Below are 24,423 nucleotides of genomic sequence, written 5' to 3'. Positions count from 1 at the left end.
AATCAGTGCGAAGGAATGGCAGGATCATGGGGGAGGAAAGATTTTCTTGACCAAATTTCCAAGCTACTCTAACTTATGCATGTAAAACACAAAAAACAGTACAGGGGAAGGGGAAGCAGTCACTCATACTTCAGGTCCACGCAGAATGAAGGCGGTCTCGCTAGACTGACTCTTCCCATTTGACTCTACGGAGAGGACGGCCATCACCCTTCGCAAAGCAGGTTCAAGAGCTAAGGCTAATCCAGCCGTTCGGAACAAGACAGGCAATGAGAAGCCTCCAGGGCAGCAGTGGAAGTGCCTCTCTAGCCCGCTCTTTGGCATCTAGCCTTTCCAACAGGAGTCAATCACACACAAAGTGGAGGGTAAAAAAGAACACCGTGTAACAACTCACTGTTGGCATGCTTGCTGCCGCAGACAAACACTGCAAAAGCCAGAAAAATCTCCAGCTCCTTCACTCCAGGAAGAGTCGACCTTCTCTTCGGGTAGGCCTTACACATCATAGGCTACAACTTGCACGCCTTGAAAGGCAGAACAGATTCTCCTTCTGAGTAGTTACTAAATACCGTGGCAGCAAATGTCAGCACCCCTTGTCACGTTTAATCCTGGTATACAACACTTCAGCTTGAAGTTTCACACGAACACGGTAATCAAGTGTCTGCATGAACCTTCTACCCAGTTATAATTAAATTCTAACAACCCACTGTATTTGTGTTAATTTCAATAAAAACAAGCATAAAAGGTAACTTTAACAACAATGCTTCGAAAACTTTGTCAAACTGTTTGTCCTGTACCTTCAAGCTGCACGTGTAGCTATCAAAAATAAACGCTGCAGCATTGTGGTCACAGCTAACCAGGCAATATTAAAAGTAGTGTTTAAATACACTAATTAAAAAAAAAAAATCTGTAGTAATTGAAAATCTTTTTAGTGTGCTATGAGCTTTGGATCAAGCCCCAAAACAAATTAAGAAAAGCGAGGACAGCTAAGTGTCTGCCGAGACACCAGCTGCAGCAACCAGCACAGTGAGTCAGTATTACGTTTCAAGCCCCATGTTTCAAGGCAGTGAGAAAACGCTAAATGCACGATGAAAAAATTGGATCTATGGGTATTCCTTATTTTAGCTTTTGACTCCTAAACTGGGCATGCAGTCTCCACGTTTTCTAAATAAAACAGTTCCAGAACACATTATTAAAAACCCTTTTAAATCTCCTACGTATCAAGAGCAGCAAATAGCTCTGCCATTGCAAGTAAAATGAATGAAAGATTTTACGTAGAAGCTACTAGAAGAAAGTTCCTGCAGACTGATACTTGAATATATTCCATAGCTCTTTGCTCCAGGTAATGCTTTTATAAAAATCAAGTCCCATGGCATCTTTGTCCTGCTACTAACCTCCTTTTCAAAGCACCTGTGCTCCTACCTGTTATTTGCAACCTTCATTTCTCTCCCTTTAAACACTCAGCCCAGTATCAGTGTCCATGGATTTTTTTTCTCTATTTCTTTAAGATAGTGAAAATCAAAGTAATTTGAAAAAAAAGCTTCCTAATTCAAGCTGTCAAAATTTTATGACTACACTAATTATTTTTTCACATTTAGTCTGACTAGAACTCTGATTATAGTTTTTTAAAAACTCTAAACCTGCACAGCAGTTATTTTGCCACCTTGCTAACAGGATTTTAACCCTTTAATGTTCTGAGTGATTAAAATTTGAATTGCTGTTATAGCTGTATCTTTCATAACATTTATCAAGAAGTCACAATGAGGGATACATTATACCTGCTAAAAGTTACCAAGCTTTAACATGAAGCATTTATGCTATTTGCTTGCATATTATTGGGACAGTATGTTTGCTCTCCATTTCAGCTTAGAAGGTACTATTTGTGACCTACTTCCAGGCTTTCCTCAGACAGTTCACACAGTATACTTAGATCCAAAATCATCTCCTTACTAGGATTTAGTTTGAAACAGTTCTAAGTAAAATTTGGTCAATCTCTTTCCCAGACAGGGCTTTGTCGAGCCGCAAGCCAAGCTGTGCACCCTCTAAGTTGGATCCAGCTTATCCAGATAGTCTCTCTCACATGACTTAGGTCAAGGTTAGGTAACAAACCATCTGCTAAAGCAAGGCAGCACAACGTGCATCACAACTCTAACTGAACAAGCTATTTCAGGCAAGGTACACCAGCTCATGGGCAAAGGCACCCCCCTTTAGTTTGCTCTCCCTATCAGTGAAAATGGGAGCTAGAAACAAGCCTATCAGAACTGCCAGCCCCTACCAGTCCTGAAAAATCCCCTTATGCATGAATTATCTGAAACACTCAATTCTTCACAGAGACACAAAGAGGCAAAATAAAACTTTTCTGTGCTGAATCCTTTATGAATTTCTAGTCATCATGTATTCCTAAGACCAAATTCTAATTTACTTCAAATAATATAAAACCTCATGTATTTTAATTTTATAATTATCAAACTTTTATTTATAAGAGTAATAGATTTTATTTCCTCTCCAGTTAAAATCTATGTTATCCTTAACACTCAGGTTGAATTAGTAGCAGCTGAGTTACAAAACAAAAAAGCAAAAGCAACCTTCCATTATGATATTTTTTTTTGCGAGAATCAAATATGTTGATCAAGGAACAAGTGGGTTGCACTTTAAGTATTCACAACATTACACCAGCATATAATCACAGCACATTTTAAAAAAGTAGAAGAAAGTAGACATTAAATTTCTGTGTACTGGACTTGGAGACTTCTCAATTGGAGAACTGAGGATCAGTCGAGTAAGAAAGTTTAAGTATTTTAAGGTGACTCTCACTAGAATAGTTCTTAACTTTAGTTTAAATGCTGCATACTGACAAGAACAGAAGTGAAAGATTTCTAACATTACAAGTGCATTAAAGAAAGCATTTTCATGGAGACAGAGTTTAATCTCTTACGAAAAAATAGACAAGCAGAAACACTGCAAAGCATCAGCAGATAAATGAGTTAGGATAATGCTAAATGTTAAAAAAAACAAACAACCAAGAAAAAAACCATAACGATGAACACCTTTGTGTAGGGGGAACAATTTTAAAATAAGGCAAATTTACTACCATGTGTCTGTCACGGAGGGAGTGGTTTCATTTTCTGTTGAGCTCTCTCTTCAGGAATGAAATTAGTGTATTTTATATACAGAGGGATTTTTGTGAAAAATGGATGGCTAAAACCACTTTACTGCAGCCAATTTATACATCTAAACCAGAAAAAGTATAAATGGGGAGATAGAAATTATATATCAAAATAGACAACCTTACAGAGCAACAGTAGCAAACATAAGGTGAAACACTGCAGCAGCAGGTTTATGTGTATTCTCTGAATTATGTCACAACCAAAGTTACAGAAATAAGATAACATTTTCAATCTTACACTACTTTGAGAAGTAAAAATCTCAGGTAATATATGTACACAAGTGAATTTTAAAAATTATATAAATATTTTATACAGGGCCACTCTTTATACAACTGTATTTGCATAATCTTCAGTCATACAGAGTCCTCCCAAAGTGAAGCAAAGGAATGATTGCATAAATAAAGCTTAGGCTTTCCCAAATCAGGTCTATGAATCAAAGTTACAGTACATATATATGTGCCATTCAACATTGGTTTTTACATATAAAAATTCACTTAAAATAATTTTTAAAATTATAAAATGTATGGAGAGTTTGACAGCAGAAAAATCTAAATAATGCCATATGACTGCATCCTGGCATTAACTCCATTTTTTACATTACACATAATAAAGCAGGAAACGTTTGCATCCACAGTATTGTGTATTTCACTAATACATAAAAATTTCCTGTCTTTTCATAATATTTGTACGACACAGAGGGCATTCATCAAGTGCTTCAGCACATTCCTTACAGGCAACTAGGTGACCACAGGGAAGGAGGACGACTGATATGTCTTTAGCCATGCAGATTTTACACAGCTTTTCTTCCTGCAGGCGTCTTAACTTCTCTTCCGTACTGAGATCTAAGGAAAACAAACACATAAAAAGAAGTTAACATACTTCGTACCATCGAATCTTTTTTTCTTCTTTACACATTTTTCTTTGTATGATTTAAAGGTCACACCTTTAAAAAGAAAATAAATTACGATAGGAAACCAAGCTGAAGCATGGAATCCTCTTTCTTCCCCCTCCTCCCTCTTTCATCTCATTACATCTCCCAGGCCAATGCAAGCAGGGAGTTCAGATATCTGTATTTGCAAGAGCTTGAAGTATCTATAGAATTTAGGATATGCATATTTCAGTCAGGAACTGTTCTTTTCACAGACTTCCCATTGACAACTTTCCCAAAACTTGTACAGAAGGTGAAAGAAAGGCTTGTTGATACTGGTTAAGTCATTTGGATTTTTTTTCCCCCCAGAGTTCACCCAATGAAAAGAATGAGGATATGATTTCCTTCCCTGCCTCCATTTTCAAAATGCCCATACTTCAAAAGCTTTAAACTTTGTAGTACAGAAAGAATCAATTTTGCATTGTCCATTAGCTCATTATTCCAGTATGCCCCATATGAAAAAGCAAACTTCAAAAGCCTTCCGCTGCCACTTGGGGAAAGCTCTGCACCGCCAACCACAAAAATAAATGTCCATCGTCATTGCAAGTTCTTTTTCCCCCCCATAATGTCCATTAAAAATCTTATTAAGAAGAGTGGGCTGGTAAGATCTCTGCCTATCATGCCAACCAGATGGCCTTTGCCCTCCCTATGAATTCACTCACGTGCTTGTCTTAAACTACACGTCTCCCAAGTTAGAAACCGTGGTTTTGGTCTATTTGCAGAGCATACCTCAATGGCTTTCCAAGCATAACTTGCATGTCCCAGCATAACTGAAAAGAAACACCATCTAGAAGTATACTTTTTCTCATTGGTGGAAAATGCTTCTATCCCACATAAAGTTTTATACTGAAAAATAAATAACCCCCTACTAAGATTTTTTCATTTTGAGTATACTGAATTTTTGACCATATGTTGCCATGTCTATTTCATTTTGTCACCACAGTCCCCACATCTATAGTTAGTCTTGCCTTTTTTTAAAAAATGTCATTGTCACAATAATTTTGGCTTTTTAGTTTGCATGTATAACCCTTCCCAGAAACACACTAGATTATTATTTCAGTATTATATACTTCTGATGTATTAAAACTACTTATTTTATAGATGGTATCTATAAACACTGCTATGCTCAAATATTTTAACACTGACATTATTCAGCACTTTTTAAATGTCCAAAAATATATCTCTTGAATTTGAAATTACAATACTGTAACTTCACCTTAAGAAAGACTTGGATCAGACGGTAGAATAAACAAATAACAATAAGATATATTTCATAGACTAAAAAGCCAGTATGAAAGTACACACAGAGGTTTTGCAATTGAATAAGCTCATCTTGCTCAACTGGGATTTCATTTGGTTCTTCTTCCCTTGTATTTTCTTTTTGAGCACTTAAGTCTGCTACCAGATCCCCAACAGATGTGTGACTTTCTCCAGACATCTGCAATTTCTTTTCCATGGTGTTCCTAATCTCAGACAAACTGAAACCCATGTCTATGGCACTTTGTACCAAAGGATTCTGTAAGAGATCATCTAAAACAAGAAATTAAAAACAAACAACAATAACAATTTAACAAGGATGAATCTGATTATTGGACAGTATTCGCTATAGTCCTCTAAGAGACCTTTGCAAATATCTAGCCAAAGCAACTATATTTCCAATGAAAAAATTTTGCTAGTTGTAAAAACTTATTTCCAGTTCTTCTATTAGATATAAGTAATTTCTTCCTTACTTAACAAGGTTGTTCAAAAAGCAACATTTTTTAACCTAATTTTCACTCTCATAAATGAGCAGTGTGAGAGAGAGAGATTTCTGAAATAGGTTTTGTGTAACCACTCCTATTAGCAACAGCTATCATTCCCTTGGATGAAGCTGCTTGACTGTCTTCCTACTGCCCCTTTAACTGTCTTGTCTTTTTACTGCTTGGTATTTGTGAAAAACATTGCAGGAATGTGTAATACTGGAACACATAACAAGCTGCTTAAGCTTTCTCAGCTTCCTAGTCTTTGCCATTTAACAAACTCTTCCTGCCTCGTGAAAAGCAACGATTGTTTCATTTCAGTGTTCTTTAACATTCATCCCACAGCACTACTAATTCAATACTTGATGCATACTCTAGCTATAAAAATTAGACTGCATCCTATACGTACTTCTTTCATGGTTTTACAATCTTTACAATATTTATCCAACCATGATCAGATTTCTCTTAAGAGAAATAGAATTCATTCTGCAGTTGTTTAGAAGCAATGAAGCAATGGAAGAGTATCATCTAACAATTTGTCTGTCATGCTTTAATTAAAAAGGTAATAGGATTATTTTTTAAATTAACCACTTCCTCATCAATTCCTAAATCATTATTTCACATTACATGCAAATATGGATATTCCAAAATGGGGGGGGGTTGTTTTTTTTTTTAATAAATGGATACCTTTAGGAAGTATTGTCCCTTCAGTAGCTTCTGTCTAAAAGTGAAACAGACAGATAAAATTACAATTCTGGAGAAGGTAGAAGGAAACCTATACAGTTACAAGAGAGGAAACACCTATTTGATCTCAGTTATTTTATTGACTAAAACTATTCAATCTGCTCTGAACAGTTGCAAAGGGATCGGTGTTTTGTCTTTCATATTGTTTTACATTTTAATTTTAATCCATCTTTGCTATAATTATATACGTGATTCTTAGTCAATAGAAGAATTTTAAAATAACATCAGTTTTACATTTTAGCGATTGCATATAGGTTTAACAATGCTCTACCAACAAGAAAAGAAAAATTATCTTCTACACTTGAATAACGAAATTATTCATTGTAAACCTTAGGGTCCCAGGCTACCAAAAAAAAAAGGCAAAAAGCACTTGTTCAGTACCAAACACACAACATATACAAGGGACCCCACCTGTGATCCATAACCCAACTAAGGAGAACTGTGAGATCTATAAACCCTGAATGACAGAACCAAAACATACTTTGATTGTCTTTCACTGCCAATTAAAGCAGCAGCAGCAGGACTAAATGATATACAGATAATTAGAAGAGTAACTTCATATGAAAATTGTGTTGTTTTCTATTCTAACAAAATATTTGATTAATAAACAAGACACTTACTGTTGAATCCCTACATCCATCTCTCAAGTGAACATTGTTTATAAATTCTAGCCCCTTTTCCCTTCTCACAAATCTGCACCTATAAATGAAAATATTTGGTTATAATAAAACTGCATCAGCAGCAAACAAAAATTGACTACATAACTTTGGAAAGCTTCAATACATTTCCTACATCATACAGAATGCTTGCTTTTGAAATCTCTAAATATTTAGTCAACATCAGTAGCATCATTTAAACATTTCTGAAAACATCTTAATCACTTCAGCAGTACTTATCTTTTTCACATTTTTGGTGAAATGGAAAGCTAAAGAGTTGTTGGCCATGACAGCTGATGACAGGTTTATAGCAGTGAAGACTCCAATCAAAAACAAACATTATGTTAAAATGTTGGTTCTTTTAGTCTTTTGCAATCAAAGAAAAGCAGTCACTGGTCAGACAGGTGCCTTACGTGCTTTCTTGCGCTATTCTCCAACCAGTCCTAGCCACTGGGCAGAGCTCTTTCCTACCAGAAGATTTAGGGACTGCCATAACTCCTCGACAATAGTTCTCTAGCTTCAGCAGTTACTTCACCTTCACGGTGTCCTGTTTATGGACATAGACAGCATGCTGTGAGACTGATACACTGCCACTAAAGTTGATGTGCAAACAAAAACTCCATATAATACAGTTAACGATGTGACAGGAAGTAATAAAATCTGGTATAATTTAAGCAACCTAAAACCAAATCAAACCCATACAAGGAGTGAAATGTAGCAAGAAAACACATCTTAACCATTCACTGCACTGAGCCAAAACCTTGGAATGGCATCTCTTTCAAGTGGTAGAGACTAATAAAAGCTGCCTGTACCACTATTGAAAAACGGATTGGCTAATACATAAAACACTAACTTCCAGCTTCTAGAAAGCCTTTCACCACAGAAGACAAATTTGGCACGTAATGCACAAAAGACATTGTTTCTTACAGGTGGATAAAAGCTGTCCAAGTACAAAGACTTAGTTACTTGTATAACATTATTAAAATCAATGAGTCATATACTTTTCTTCCTTTCCTCAAGACAAATTTTAAACAAAACTGTCAGTCTTTCTAAAAGCTACTTCTAGGTCTGGAATCCTTAATCCTTTAAAATCGTGCAGAAGTATGTTTTGAATTCAGTACCACTACTGACTACTTCAGGTTTGTTTGCACCGTGACAGAAATTTAGTCATTTTGTCATTTTGTATCCTGACGTAAGTTACAAACTTCACCACCATGTATGAAGCTATTGAAATAACAATTAGAATGTAGTGCTTGGATAATGAGGAACACCAACAAAAAAAAAAAAATCAGGTACGTATTCACAGAACTTCACAATTTTGGTAGCCGAGACATCGGTTAAGCCCAGACACAGAAATCTTCTCTTCCCTTTAATAATTCCTACAAACAAGCTGACATACAAACAACACTGACTCAAAAGTAAAGTTATTTCAAAAGTACAATTTCAGGGTAACCTTTCAGACTGATCACCTCTAATGAGATAGTTGCCTCCTCAACCTCTAGAGATTTAGTTCTTTCCCAACCACTTTAGAACTACCTCCTACCTCTCAAAGACATCAGATTAATGTCCTCTTTTGAGGCCTCCAATATAACATTAAAGCATATATTGATGATTATATGTAGAGTAGCAGGACTACAGAAGGTTGAACAGATGGAACAACAAAAAAAAAAGGACCCCACGCGAAAAGTTCCTTAAAACCTTTTCTACTTATTGAAAAGGAAAAATATAAACTGTGGAAGATAAACTGATAATTCCTTTTCTGCCAACATGACAAAAAGGAGAAGGAAGTGTAGGAGGGCAACTACAAAAAGGTTATTTTCATAAATCTAAACAATGCTAAGCCATAATCAACCTTCTGAAACCATTATTACCATGCTCGGTCAATAGAACGTAAAATACTCTAGGTCAGACTCAGACATGCAACAGGCAAACAGTAAAAAATACCTTACCCAGGAAACCATTTGGCATGTTGATCCCACGGGTCTTCATTTTCCTTCCATCCTTCCAATCTTCCACCACAGTGGAAACATACAACATGATCACCATTACCTGAGTAAACACAGGACAATGAAGTTACATACTTCTCATAGGCATAACAGTAAGTTTTGAACTAAAATGTTACATTACTAAGAAAAAAATAATTTCTTGATTAGCAGTTGTAACTAAAAAGAACTCCATTTTCAAGGAGGACATAATATGTATGATTTGAACGAAATGTTTGGGAGAGACCTGAACTTGAAAAATACAAATAAGAGTCACATGAAATATCCCTGAATTTTATTTTATCGAGTAATTATACAGATAAGAAGTGGAAGTTAAAAATAATCTATTATCAAATAGCTCAATCCACTGGTAAATAAGCTATGAAGTAGTCTACCACAAAGAATTAAGGATGTTTATGTGCCTTTTTGGTCCTCCATTTCACCATTAAGATTAATGGGCTCTATACAGCAGTAGCATAACCAACTGAGCTGTTAGGAGAAATTGGATTCTCTCTGTTCTAGCACTATGCCTACTGTAATCAAAGACTGCACCAGGAACTGCTTAGATATTGTATTTACTGAAATGAGATGAGGATAGATTTTTCCTACAGAGCTAAATCATTCTCAGGCCACAGGAAACAGTTTTCACAGAAGTCACTTGAACAGCCACTGGGTCCGATAAGCTGGTGTCCATTTAGTGCACCTCCTCAATACAGATCTCTCTCAGCTGTGAGAAGCTAGGTACTCTTGGGAATCACGGGAGAAATCAATACAAACAGCTCCATTGGGTACAAATATTGCCCATATATATCACCCATACAAGAATATATCAAAGGTTTTATTTATGGCCACATATAAAACAAATGGAATCAGATTAAAAAGTTCTTCAAAGAGCTACTAACAGAGAAGCCAATTAAGATGAGCGCAAGAAATTATCCCGGATAATCCCCTTTTCTTTGTGACCTAATAATAGCAACACTTTGCACTTGCACAGCATCCCTCAGTGAAGAATTTCAAAGAGCTTTAAATGGCACTGTGCAATTCAATCTAATTGGGAAACCAACGTACAAAGATGCTGGAGTCTTATCTAAGTCATACACCACATGTCTAAGCATAAAATCTCTTCAAACTGGAGTCACTGTCTTCAGAAAGCTTTCACAGTAGATAGTGATGCTATTTTCTAGTTTCAGGTGTCTGAATGCTATGATAATCCAAAGACATTAACTAAATAAAAGGGCACATAACCTGGATTGTCTTGGTCATAGGCTTCTGTGTGGGCCACAAGGCCAGAACTTAGACCTAACGTACATCACCAGAGGACAACACTTCATTTTAAAAAAAAATATTGATTTCAATAATTGTCATTGTGAAAGATGTATTATGAGGTTTTAGCAGGCAACGAAAACAGAGTTTGATGTTTTACTGCTAAAAACATGATCAAGTTTATACTTTGCTATTAAAAACACTTGGTATAAAGGATATAATTTTACACAAGAACTATGAAAAGTAGTTTACAATGTGAAGAAGTTCTGACAAATCATTCCATATTAGAACAACAAAATGCTTATTTTTTTTCATACGAAGGCACTTACTCATAAAATTTCTTTGTAAAAGATAGGAGCCATTTTAAGATCTGGCTTACCTATGCTATAGAACCCAGCTTCAGCAAGTTGCACCTTGTCAACAGGATATATCCAAGTTAAAAACGTTTTTAAACGTCTTCCATATTTTGCCATAGTTGGATTCCTTGGATGCTCTGCATTGTTCAGACCACTTCTCCCGAGCTCAGCAGGAATAGATTCACTTGGAACATTTCCAACATCCCGGCCCAGGACAAAAAGGCACTTAGGAAAATGCCTCTTGTGTTCTGACCAAGCTCTGTCACCAGGTTCCCAATTCTTCAATTGTCCACCACAACAAAAACATGCCACTTGATCACCAACACCTGTATAATAGAAGCCACCATTAGCTAATTCCTTTGGCGTCAACTGGCCATCGAGGGGCCAACTGTGAAAAGACTTTAATCTTGTCTCTTCGCTGCACATAGTGGGGTTTTTAGGATACCAGTTATCTGACATATCCACAACCTGCCTAGTCCTCAAAAGATAATCTGCCTCCACATCAGATGGGTCACCCAGAACACATGGGACGGCTGAACTGCTGGAAGCATTTTCAGTTCTCTGCTGGTAGTTCTGGGCGAGAGGATCCATGTTATTTTCTAGAAAAGTAGATTCAGTAATAAATTTGCAATTTGGAGAAAGCTTTTTGTGTCTCTCAACTGCTGAATCCCCAGGCGCCCATCCTTCAATAGTTGTATGGCAACTGAAGCACTTCACTTTGTCACCTTTTCCAGTATAAACAAACCCAGCTCGTGCTAGTGCTGATCCTGAAACTGGACAGCCAAGTGGAAATTCAACAAAAGTTCCTAGTCGATAGTGTTCCTGTGCCCATTCGTGGTCACAGTCACTGTCTGGAGTGGCACAAGCTTCCAAGTTATCTGGGCCGTTACATGTCATCTCTTCCTAAGTAGGGCTCTCCTTTCAGGTTTCCTAAACAAAGAATAAATGTTTTAATTTTATAGACAGAAGAATTCATCATACCCACATGCAAGCCTGGAAACTGGCTAAATTAAACTAGCCGTTCTTTATGGCTTAAAATAAAGCCTCTCCCTCTTCCCTCCCATCTCACTCTTGCCTGCCCAACACATGCAGAGGCAAACATGAGAACATTAAAATAATATTTTAAAAAAATCCATGAAGAAAGGCAGGAAGGTCATGAAGTTTTACAGGCCAATAATAGTTTACCTGGAAAACGCAAAGGTTTATACATTTATAGCTTTAAAAGCATGTTCTACTTCTTAACAAACATTGCAAGAATGAAATGAACCAAATATTTAACAAAAGCTCTAGGCAAAACCCTGCCAAAAGGCTTCCAAACCTGAAATACAAAGTTACTGAATAAAAAAAAACTGATCTAAGCCAGACAACATTTGCAAGATTTTACATCCCAGTTCTGAAACACAACTGTATTTTTCCCCATACTAAAGCCATGACCACCACACTCCTTACAGATGGGCATGAACTGGTAAAAGCACCATCAAAAAGAAAAAGTCTTTGGGCTTGTGTTATGTTGTAAAGACATACATCTCAGATCTCCTTTTAGCAAAATATCTTGTGAAATAAACTATCAGATGTTTCACTGGGACATTTTACCAAAGTGCTGTGCTCTGCTTTTAAGATCAGTGTCTTGGACTACCCAGCACGAGTGTTCAGGCCCAGCACGCTGCTTCCACTTCCCCATGCCCTGCCTACGCTCTATCAAAAGTTCCTGCGCCTCTGTTATCACCTCAGTTTTTCCTCCCTGAAGGAATGTCATTCTCCTTACCACTTGTCCCACACTCCTATTCCTGCCTGCACTTTTCCAGGGCGACCACTGACTGCTAGTCCTGCTCTGTGCCAGAAGGCTGCTCAGAGCACTCAGACAAGCCCCTTCTTTCATGAGGATGTGAAAGAAAGCAACTGGGTTCCCGCAGGTCCTGTGCAAGAACCACAAACTGACGTAGTCATCACCTTCATGCCGAGATGGATAAAATCAGAACATAGTATAACTTCCTCAGCACAGAGGACTTCCTATCACAAAGCAATAATAATTCAGCAATTAGCAAAAAGAAAAGCTTATAAGAACAGAATATGTATTTATTTGAACAAGTGTCTTCCTCCATTTTCTATATGAATCCTGAAATGTATCTATTTCCAGCCCTCACCTTTGTAAGGTAGGTCATCAGGCAAATATTTAGCTTCCTCAACACCTTCATTAATATTGATTATACTTTCTGTAAGGTCAATGCAGATGTTACAATTATAATAATTGCTTATATAATACCAGATTTAGCTTCTACACGAAGGACAAAACCTTTCTTAAGGTTCAGAAGGGGGAGGGGAAAATTAAAATGACTATGCATCAGAGGATTGCTGCATCCTTTGCCAAGATGACAAAGATAATTAACCTATAAGCAGGTTGAGAAAACATGACCTTAGAGACCCGGCATGCTTGCTTCATGTAATCATGGATACAAGACTACTTCTGAGCACCAGCTTTAATTCCTTCTGTAAGTCAGTTCATGACTAATGTAATGACACTAGAAATTACACTGTGGTTTTCTGTTTTAGCTTAGCAAATTCAAAAATAGCTTCTGAATAAATTACACTAACTGACCTACAAATCTGACCTATATGCTTGTTTTGACTTTGAAGGGAAAAAAAATATCTGTAATTACATGTAGTAATACAAAAGCTGTCACAATACATGTATTTTTAAAATATACATATGTAAATTGAAAACAATCCATTTTTATAACAGAAGTTTAAAAGTTCATGTTTACTTCCTTTAAAAAATCCTATTTTATAATCCTCTAGGACTGTTTCTGTAAAGATCTTGACAGATCTTATGGGTCTATCATCATTAGTACTACACTGCACTCAGAATAATTTGTATTACTCAAATACCGTTAGCTACAAACTAATTTTCTTATCTGAATGCCTAAAAGACTTTCTACAAGAAGGCAAAAAAAGCCCACCTCACATTCTCCAGAGACTCCTTTTCAAAATGCATGTTGAAAAAACAAAACTAATGCATATAGTTTCAATGTGCGAACAGCTGTGTATCTTCGTTTCTATTTTACTTACACAGAAATGAGTTCAGAAACTGAAGAAACAACTCGTTCCATTTAATTTTTTACATCCTAACTTTTTTTTGTTCGTATTTACTGTAAAATCAGCTTCTACATCTCTCTTTGATCTGTTGCCTACAAAACAACTGTAGCAAATCAGAGAATCTACACAGCCATCCTCTGTAATTTGCCCTCCTTGTCCTTAGTGAAATCAGGGGTAAAGACAGACCAAGGTTCAAGCCTGACAAATCTCAAGAATTTACTGGAGACACAAAGATCACCCTTGGTTTGTGCTTTTTTGTTCCTTATGCCATATGGGGTGACCACATACTACAGTGATGACTGATATATGAAGTTAAAAAACAGTTAAGAGACAATTAATATGCCTCCAACTTCCTGCAAACTACCTACATGTTCCATTTTAAGCAACGCTTAACTGCTGTTATCAGAACTCATTTTAAAACCTGCCATTCTTAAAAAGAAGTCTGATACAGCAGTATCATATGCATGAAGAACAAAAAAATAGATTAATATATATCAGACATATCTATCTATATATAGATATAAAACTGTATTACAACATGAACAAACTGCGTACAGGAAGTAATTTTTCATAAGGTGAAGAAAATATTTTACCACAGCAATTTGAACAAATATTGTATCTTAAGTAAGGCCCAGACAGTCTAGTGCCCTCTGACAGGGACGATCTTCAAATTATATTTATGCTGCACAAGCAAGCCCGGGTCTTGCAGCATGCAGTACTTTTCTGGACTTCTTCACCAAAACTCTCTCCCTCCAACATCAGAAAATTTAAGAAACCTCATAGCTTTTTTTTTCCTTCAGTAAATACGCTGAAAATTCTGAAAATTTTTATTTCATGCAACTGGCAAACATCTACTTTTCAGATAATTTCATTCCAAAGACCTCACTTCTTTTAAAGCAGGCTTCATTTTCCGAGTGCATATAAACACATAATGTTTAATTGTGCATTTTCTTATCTTTTCCCAAAATAACTTCTCACCTTTAAAAATACAGGCTGCAGAACTCAAAATATAACGTAGGCGGTACATCTCATGTATGACAGACTTTCCTAACAGAAATAACAGCATGAGTTTTAAACTATTATTTAAATCAGTTTGTATTAGTTTTACTCCACTTACTCTGTTGATCCTCTTAGTGTGTGTTTTAATGACACTAAGAAACTGAGAAGGAAACACCTGAGCAAAGACACAAAAAGGGAAAGAAGAGGATCAAAGACTAAATTGAAATATTTTAATATCATCTCCACCCTTTCTATTACCTGAGACATTCTTTTTCAGTTGAATTGATTACTTTTAATTAACTGTGAATGCTAGGCAAAAATAAACTATAACAGAACTACCTAAAATTCACTATCATTTCCACGCTCAACTGCAATGGAAATCACAGGATAATGCCTTTCAGCCAGATCTAACAGCAGTATCTGAAGCGGGGAGGGTGTGTGTGTGTGTGTGTGTGTGTGTGGAATCTCTATGTACTGTACTGGAAGTTCTAACAATAGAGGGAAAATATAATTGGAAATAAGCATTAAGATAAAACTAAAAATCCTATACATAATGCATTCATCGCTCAGAACATTGAGATTAGCGGCTTTATTCTTTCAAACAGTTCTTTCTACAGTGCTATTAATATTTCAATACTCCTTCTGTTAGCATGGTGAATAAAAATTACGCCCTCGACGTGATGATAATCAAAAGATCTGCCACATTTGGATTCTCTGGATATAAGCAACCTATCTCCATCCCCACAGTCAAAATAGTGTGAAAAGCATGTACCTAAGAAGCATTAAGTACTGACAGAAGGTCCAATCACCACAGACCAGTTCTTTAATATGACGTAATTGTTTCAAGTTATATCAACCACATTATTTAGTCTTGATCTTTTGGAGCAGGAAGATTCAACCATCATTCTAGAAGCCTCTCAAAACCACGTCTGAATACTGTAATTGATAGAGGCAGGACAAATCTCTCACAGGTACCTGCTATGCTCCATGCACATAATGAAGCCCTTTCCTTAAAACTGCCCCTTTAAACCGAGCTGGTTTACATTTCAGTATAATTTTATCTAAGACAAAAAGACATTAACATATTTATTAAGCATTGAGGCAAACTCTTCACCTGTGTCAGTACTGCTTTAAATAAATTAGTACTGCTTTAAATATAACATCAAGTTCAATTATTTTTATTTCAATCAACTGTTAAAAGCAACTGTTCAAAGTGCAAAATTAAAACTAGCTTAGCAATAGTATTTCTACGCAGGTATTTTAACAGTTGCCTTACTCCAGTTAGTTGGAGTAATGATTTAGAACAATATCCTGCACTGTAAAAGCGCTCAGACAAACAGTAACTCCTGAAGAAAAATAGCTGAAGGTAAATTTTTTAAATGGTTTATGGCTAAGAAAGATAGATAAAAGCAGCCAACTATGATGTGTACACAAGACTTACAATACATACCTGCAGCAAACCCAAGTTCAGAGAGTATGCTTTATGTGTATGGAAGTTAATTAAGCCTTTCTGCAAAGATTTAATTAATCATATACAAATTAGGAGTAGAAGGTCCAGAAATGTTAAAGTTCATCTCCACATATAAGGAGATCTGTTACTGAAGCATTAAATGTCTTCTTATATATGCAGTAAGTAAACAAAGCTTATTTTAGTCTGAAAGACTTCCAGAAGCTGAGCCAAGTTTAACACTTTTTAAACATCTGAAGGGAGGTGTCTAGTGACAAATACCACTTCCAAGCTAAAGTACCAATTTATGTAGTCTATTGATTACATTTCAGAAGAAAAAATAAAAACAAGAATTTATAGCAAAAATGTTAATTGATTCACAATGCAAAATTGTACACTGTGGTTTTGCAAGCCAAATGTGTTCAATTCAGCTTTAAAAATATTAGCCGGTATGATTTTATGCAAAAAAACGACATCATACACTACCTAGATCTGAAATGCTTCAAATGAAAAGTACAGAACCCACTTTTCTCTTTCAAGTATATTTTATTAGACATGATTATTTCTATCCTTAGTCCTAAAACAGATTTGCATTACAAGGAGTTATTTTTAATTCTTCCACATGACAAGCACAGCAGTAACCTCCAAGTCAGAAACCTACTTGCACAGCCTCATGTTCCTGACCACAGGGTACATAAACATGGAGCTTCTACGACTTGACATGCTGACTATGAGAACAATGTTAGTGTTTACTGTTGACTGAATTTTGAAATATGAGAGTAGTGCACCAAGTAAATATCAAACAGAACATACTGTACCAGCTGACACACAGATTATGCATATGTCACTTCACTGAATTTCACTTTGTGCCTGCTCAGCTGCAATTAGATCAAGGAAGGTGCATACTGCTAACTGAAAGTGTACGTATAGAGATTAAAACCACAAGAAACAGGATTTATTTAACAGTGTTTACAAATCTCAGCATATTTACATCTAATTATCAACAGCCATTTCAAAAAAAATTCTGCTTAGAGATGTTTTTTATTTTATTTTATGAAGCGGGTAAGTATCCACACAATGCCTTTTGATTCAGCGCCAAAACTTACATAAATCCATCAGCTCAGCTTCATTTGTCTGTTTTTCACACAGGTCCTACTTAGCTTCCCATCAGGAAGTCAGTCAGCTGCTCAAGGTTATAGTGGGCTATTAGATATTCCTAATTCTGACGCCCGTCAAAGACTTTTACACTCTCTCCATCTTAGAAATAAATATAACCAGGCCCATAGTAACATACCATTTTGAGAATTATTTTCTTATTTTATTTTTCTTCATGAAGAAGTCATATGGGTATGGAATAGAGCAATAAACAACAACAATGGATTCACGGCAGTGTTCTCAGATAAGAGTGGTACAAATTTGCATCTGCTAAGGGCACAGAAAAAAAATGAATTGTTTTTGTGAACTTGCAAGATAAATGTCTTCAGAAAAACTTCAGCTCTATGTATGAGAAGAGAGTAATTACCAGCTGCTACAGAAAAAAACTGGCATGCTGTAGCTTAAGTACATGGTCCTACAAAGGTATCAAAAGTCAAACATTAAAAAAATCAATTAGAGCCATTAATGAATGTATAAATCAGTGTTATCCAAAGTGTCCCAGGAAGAGGAAGGACTGAAGGTCTGGAGAACAACATTTTAGCTCTACCACACCTTGCTAAGTGTTTAGTACCAAGCAAAGCATGAAAGATTTTGGCATTTTTAGGTTTTCCTGTGTCCAAATTATCTAAAGCAAAGATTTAGTTCTGACAGCTGCTGCCACTGAAATGAATTGCCTACAGATGATAGTACTGAAAAATAAGGCCAGGGGGACACAACGACACACACACACACACCCCCCCACCACGACCAACCCAAAAACCCACCAAAAAACTCCTAAAACCAACACAGAAAAAAACCCTACCAAACCCCAAACCTCAAGCATACTGAGAAAGGGGTGGAAAGACGGAAAGAGACTAAAAGAGTAGAGAACAGCAGAGCCAACACCAAGAGCACAAGACTTCAAATAATCTCCTACCAAAGAAAAATTATAAAAAAGCAAGGAACTATCCTGTCTCAAATTTCTCTGGCAGTTGCAGTAAGACGAATGTTTTATTCATAGCATAAGCAGGCATATAATGAAATAGTTTTCATGAAAGGCAGTGTACTCCTGTAAATCATACAGAAGTCTGTGTAAGAATTAGCTACCGATTTTTTAATTACAAGGTTGCTTGAATTGGACCATTTAAGACTATTGAGATTCTGTAAATATTCTTTTAGGCAAATCATAGGGAAAGAATAATTTTTACATTTTTTTTTCACCCCAGCACTTTGTAAAAATCAGCCTGTTAGGTTCTCAATCTTGTTTCCACATCCCCTACCAATATCTTCACTTGCTTAATTATTCTACTGGTCCCCTTCTTATAAAAGGCTTCTTAACAAAACTCACTGTGAAAATACATTTCAAATTCAGTACTACAACACTACCGTATAGAAGGGAAGGGAAAAAAAATATCAAATTTTCAAAAGATTTTTCTTTTCTGTATAACACTGACATTTTAGACATACAATTCAAGTTATATAAAATCTACGTTTTATATAAACTGTTTTAACTTTAGAACATTTAATTAACTGCTGTATTATTAACAGGAATTTGATTTAGCTTCAAGTTCTTCTGGAAGTTCAGTCCCAACTTCTTCAAGAACTTTCCCCTCTAATAGAAAACAGCTTGGAAGTTTTATTTAATAGTTTGAAGCATACTTCTATCTACAAAAGTGTACCAATATGTTTTGAGGGCTGTGCAGTTCCTACTCTCCTAAAAGTAGAAATGACACGCTACTTTTGTCAACTATGAAGTACCTGAGCTAAATAAAAATAAACAAATGTTAAACCTATAGTGTATCACTATAGAAATGTAATGCCTAAAAGTTGAGTTACTGCTCTTTTGGCAAAGAAACAAAAAATCATCCAGTCAATGGGGGCATATTAAGTAAAATAGCCAATAGTAAAAAACGCCTAGCAAAACTTGCAGCACCCTAGGCTGTATCTGCGTTCCAGCTTTTAGTATTACATCCTTTTACTAATCATTTAAATTTATAATTGAAGATGAAAAAAGAGGACGTCTTTCATCAAGGAGACATAACGATATGGAACTTGAGCTACAGCAACATGATTAATGCCACAGCAAAACTGCTGAATCTTCCGGATTCTAAAGAAAGATGTTGTAAAACCATAAAAGTACAGAGAACCCATCACCTCCTGCCTCACCCACTGGTGAGGGTGTTCACTTCTACCCAGCTAATACTCCCGATCACACCAGTGCTGCTTAGTTCATCATTCACATTCATTCAACTGCAACCTGATGCAGAAGCAACATACTTTCCGGTATCCCTAGCACAAATGTTTTGCCATTAAAGAATCAGGTGAATTTGTATATGTATTTTTACACATATACACACACATGCACATATACATCCACAAAACTCATCATCTTGAAAACTTGGAAATCTCTCTTGAATTATCCTCTATATTTTAAATTTGTCAGGAAATTGGAACGACTTGGAGATTAATTCTAATCATAATATTGTACCAAAAGTGAAATATGAAAGTTGCACCTGCTGAAAACACTCTGCTTGCCTTTTTAATAAGAAACTCTCCAAAACATAAAAGAGGAAGGACAACCAACTGCAAGCTATGTGCAGCTCCATTTTACATTTTATATGATAGCAGTGACATTCCATTCAAGCTTTGTGGCATACCTTCTTCAGTTTTAACATATTTGCAGCCTTCACATACAGGTACTTTTTCCATGTTCAAAACTCCTGCTATTTCTGGAGCATGACTTTCAATCCTTATGTTCAAAATATTTTGGATTATAACTCCACACAACAAAACACATGCTATGAGAAATAAAAAGCAGCAAAGGACTGTACACTGTTAACTCCCAAAACAAAAAAACCACAAAGGGTACTTACAATAGTTTTGCCCTAAGGAATTAGTATCCAATCAGGCCAGGTTTAGTAATAAAGTAACGAAAACAGATACTGGTTTCATCTCTATTTTCCATCAATCTTTAGAACAAATTCCAGTATTTACATTCCTGTTGACAGAAAGAACAAAGGTTAAAAGTTTTCCTTTTCGCATAACCTTCAACATAGTTTACGAAGGCACAACTTGAAAACTATGATAAAAAAAAAAAACAGGCAAAACATTTTAGAATTCTACCCTTTGGCCAAGAAATCCAAAATACAATATATTCTGAAGTTGGAAGAGTCTGAGGTCATGGAAAGTCTGAAATTCAGATGTTTTACTGAAACTAGCAAGGGACATAAGACTTGGGAGACTCCAGAAGATCCAGAGAGGGCAAAACAAAATCCTGAAGTTAAAAAACCAGAGGGCAGCAAAAAGGAGAAAAACTGTAACAGCAGACAGAATAAGATACAGTGATCCAGTCCCCTCTTCTCTCGCCTAGGAAATTCTGCATCTGATTAAAAAGTGGATTTTCTGAAACTCTTCAGCTCCCTGCAGCTGTCTCACCCACCCCAGGAGGGCAGCAACAAATGTAGAAGCACTACCACAGGTACAGAGAGGCCTGAAATGAAATCCATCTTCATACTTCAAAAATCGAGATATGAATACACATTTTCTTACTGTTCTGATAACAGATGCAAGTCTGCCTCATATCAATGGGACCGAAAAAAAAACCCACAACCGAACAACGACCCTCATCAGAATTCTTTCACTTTTGCTGCCGGTTACAAAGGGCAAGGTTAGAGGAGGTACAGAACAATCATTAACTTGTTCCTTTGCCCTTCTTGGCCACTGCTGTAGGTGCAAAGTTTTCTACGAAAAGAAGTATTTGGGTGTTCTTTAAAGGGCCTCAAAGAGAACAGCAAAGCAATCAAGTAAATAGCAAAATGAAGCACTTAGGAAAATGAAAAATATTCAAAATAAAAGCTTAATTAACAAATCCATCACATAACAACAGTGAAGCATTCTAAGAAAGCAAGTTTTCTCTGTTATGTGATTTATTTAACAATAAACAAAGAGTAGATTAAGTTAATGTATATCCTACTGTTCTATGTTAAGGTATTAGATAATTAAAAAAAAGTATTTAACAAAGAAGTTTTGGGGTTTTTTGTTTGTTTGTTTTTTGAGTTTTTTTTCCCCTCGGTTGGTTGCTTTTCCTTCCAGATTAATCTATTCTAAGATCTCGTAGTTCCCAATTGTTCATTTAGGAAACAGAATCTTCCCACTTAGCTACATGAAATAGTAAAACTGCAATGCAAGATTGTACCAACAAAGGGATAATGAAAGCAGTTCTGTAATAATATCTAAAAGCAGTTTCAAGAACAAGCTTATGCTTTTTACCAGATGCAGATTAATAACGGTTGAAACAGCCAAAAATTACCAAGACTAAAAATAGTTCTTACACCCATTTATCAGGAAGACAGGAGCATCAGAGATAGTAGTAGAGAAACAGAAATACACTAACTGTTAAAGGGGAATACATCACCATAAATGCATAGCATTTGTGCAAAAGAGAACTGCTCGAACTAACGTTGGAATTACAGCTGAAAAAAAATACGAGTGAACTTCTTCCTGCAGAATTCCTAATAACTACTGAACTATTACTGTAGAAAACATGAACAAAACTGCATTTTTATTAACAAGACACAGAAAAGTCATTTTAGAAAGTGATGAATCTAGTTAAAAAAGAAAAAAGACAGACTGGGCAAGGGTACACAAGACGGCATTCAAATGTCAAAAGAACCAAAGGCGACCACAAAAGCGCGTATTAGCATAGCAAATTTTTCTTTTTACTCATGCAAAGCGGACACAGCATTGAATGTGCTATCCAAGGGGAAGTCGCTGGTGGACCTCCAAGCTGGCAGCCGGGACACGGGTGGCGGGCGCGCTGGGAGGGGCTGCCGCCTCCGGGCAGGGCTCCGGGGGACAGGCCCGGCCCGCCCCGGCCCGGCCCGGCACCTCACGGCGGAGGGGGCGCGCCCCGCTCCCATGGCAATGGCACCGCCTCCCCCGGCCGCCGACCACCCCCGCCACCGCTCGGGACAGGCCGGGAGCAGCGGCGCCCCGGCCGGCCCTCGGGACCCCCAGCACCCCCGGCGTGAGGGGCGTGAGGGCCCCGGGCAGCGCGGAGGGACCGAGCCCACTGCCCTCCGCGAGGAGCCCCGTCGAGCCGCCCAGGGCAGCGAGAGCCGCCGGAGCGGGCAGCCGGGGAGCCCGTCGCGCCCCCTGCCCCGGAGTGCCGCGGCCGCCTGACAACTTACCGCGCCGCGTCGCCCTCCTTGCCGGTACCGGCTACACCAGCGGCTCCGCAGCCAGCGCACGCCGAGAAAATGGCGGCTCCCGGCAGCCTCTCCGGGCCCCCCTCCGCGGCGCGCGGGGAGCAGCGACCCCTGGCGGGCTGGGTGGGGGGCGCGGCAGGCCGGCGCCCGCCGGCGGAGGGCGGCACGTAGCGGCGGCGGGCGGGAAGCGCAGCGTGGCGGCGTCCGGCGCGGGCCCCTCCCGCTGCCGCCGCCTCAGCTGCGCGCCTCGGCCCCTTCCGCTTCTCCGTCCCCTCAGTGCCTCAGCTCCCGCCGCGCGCGCGGTACGGAGGCTCCGTCTGCTCCCTCAGCATCTTAAACAGCCCCTTCACTTCACACCGTCTTCTCCACACGGTTTCTGGCCTGGAGCATGCTAATCCTTACTCTCACCCCTCGTCACCCCGCAATTACGGCTTGTTAAGACTTAAATCTGTTAAACACAGGGCAGTGCAGCGGGGAGAGGAGCTCCCAGGAGGCCTGACCGCAGCTCACAGTGTCACAGATGTTGCTGCCGACCAACTCACAGGATCAATACTAATAAAGTCACAAGTTTGACCTAAATAAAGAGTGGTTCTTAAGAACCACCTTGGCTGAAAGACTGCATGGCAGTGCAGTTATTTATCCTGAAATTTATAGACTTGCCTTAACTGGCTGCAGGAGGGAATGGAGAAATCATCTACCGGACGCTGATCTTCTAAATATTCACAGAAGATGTGAGATGCCTACCGGCAATACTTCTTTCTCAGTACAGCTTGGTCTGTATTATAACTGTTTGTTAATCTTTGCTCATAAATCTTAGGGATACTAAAGCAAATCAGGTAGTGCTACTTATTAAGAAGTTTGTCAGTGACTGGCCTTTTTTTTCCCCTTCAGATCCGAAGATTTGTGTTCTCACTAGCTATTATAAATTTCATGTATTTGGACTAGAATTTTCCAAATCAGACAGAAACCTTAGGCTATTGTCTTTGGTAGTTGTAGTCAAAATTACCTAATAATTTTCAAGACTTAAGATGGTTGTTGTACAACATCAAAATATTCCATTAAGCTTTTTATCTTTCTTAGAAACTCAGGTGCCCTCATGATTGATCCCACAAATTTAATATAGCTGAGATACTTGGCTTTATGTAGGGGACCTGCTCCCTGTATCCTCAAGAAAAGTCAGCTACTTGGAGTAACATTCTCAAACTTTGTTGGTTTTCCCATTGTGCATATGACCAGTAGCAACTTACTTTTTTCAAATCATGTATCTCCGAAGACTTGTGGCAGATAGTTTGGGACAATTTCAGGAAAGCAGTCTAATTATACAATGTGCCAGAATGTTTGCAGATTCCAGGGCTTAGACTGAAAGCCCTTTTGGATGAGGATTGTTTCTTACTTTATGTTGTCCAGCATCTACTAAGACCCCAATTTGATTCAATGCTTTTAGTTATTATTAGTAACTATAGTAACTTCCACTACTAAAAGTCATGAAATAGTAACAAACTCCCTTTGGTCAGTTAGAAAAAAATCATCATGAACATTCAGTAATCAACAACAATACTCAATAACTTAGGATGCAAGTCCAAATAGTACTTGCTCTCTCTTCAAAAAAGAATGATCCCCAACCTAAAACGTAACATTTACTGCCACAGCCTAATGGTGATGCTGAGCCTATAAGAAATAAACAAAAGATTTCCCTGATCTAAAGGAAAAATAA

General features: G+C 37.6%; 1 protein-coding gene across 6 annotated transcripts; it reads right to left on the bottom strand.

Moving 5' to 3' along the window:
* Window positions 1-2,622: 2,622 nt before the first annotated feature.
* On the bottom strand, window positions 2,623-22,796 carry XIAP (X-linked inhibitor of apoptosis). 6 transcript variants are annotated; one of them, XM_075107176.1, is made up of 9 exons: window positions 22,692-22,796; window positions 20,376-20,500; window positions 15,040-15,096; window positions 10,853-11,759; window positions 9,178-9,277; window positions 7,193-7,271; window positions 6,516-6,549; window positions 5,395-5,619; window positions 2,623-4,003 (listed from the first exon to the last, which is right to left on the bottom strand). In XM_075107176.1, exons 4-9 carry the CDS (start codon window positions 11,724-11,726, stop codon window positions 3,810-3,812), a joined length of 1,506 nt encoding a protein of 501 aa, XP_074963277.1. In that variant the 5' UTR covers window positions 11,727-11,759; window positions 15,040-15,096; window positions 20,376-20,500; window positions 22,692-22,796; the 3' UTR covers window positions 2,623-3,809. The 6 variants fall into 6 exon arrangements, with proteins under 6 accessions (XP_074963277.1, XP_074963278.1, XP_074963276.1 ...); XM_075107177.1 differs by lacking the exon at window positions 15,040-15,096 and adding an exon at window positions 14,901-14,969; XM_075107175.1 differs by lacking the exon at window positions 15,040-15,096.
* Window positions 22,797-24,423: the final 1,627 nt, after the last annotated feature.

The sequence above is a fragment of the Phalacrocorax aristotelis genome, chromosome 11 (assembly GCF_949628215.1).
Source record: "Phalacrocorax aristotelis chromosome 11, bGulAri2.1, whole genome shotgun sequence".
NCBI lineage: Eukaryota > Metazoa > Chordata > Aves > Suliformes > Phalacrocoracidae > Phalacrocorax > Phalacrocorax aristotelis.
This window is presented reverse-complemented; position numbering and strand designations above follow the sequence as displayed.

What these genes read in the sequence shown, in the direction of transcription:
- XIAP (XM_075107176.1), bottom strand. Translation starts at nt 11,726, where the DNA reads ATGACATGTAACGGCCCAGATAACTTGGAAGCTTGTGCCACTCCAGAC. An exon ending in CATGCCAAATGGTTTCCTGG is followed by an intron (nt 7,272 to 9,177) that starts GTAAGGTATTTT and finishes TTTCATTTATAG; the next exon opens with GTGCAGATTTGTGAGAAGGG. An exon ending in AGGGACAATACTTCCTAAAG is followed by an intron (nt 5,620 to 6,515) that starts GTATCCATTTAT and finishes TTCTTGTTTTAG; the next exon opens with ATGATCTCTTACAGAATCCT.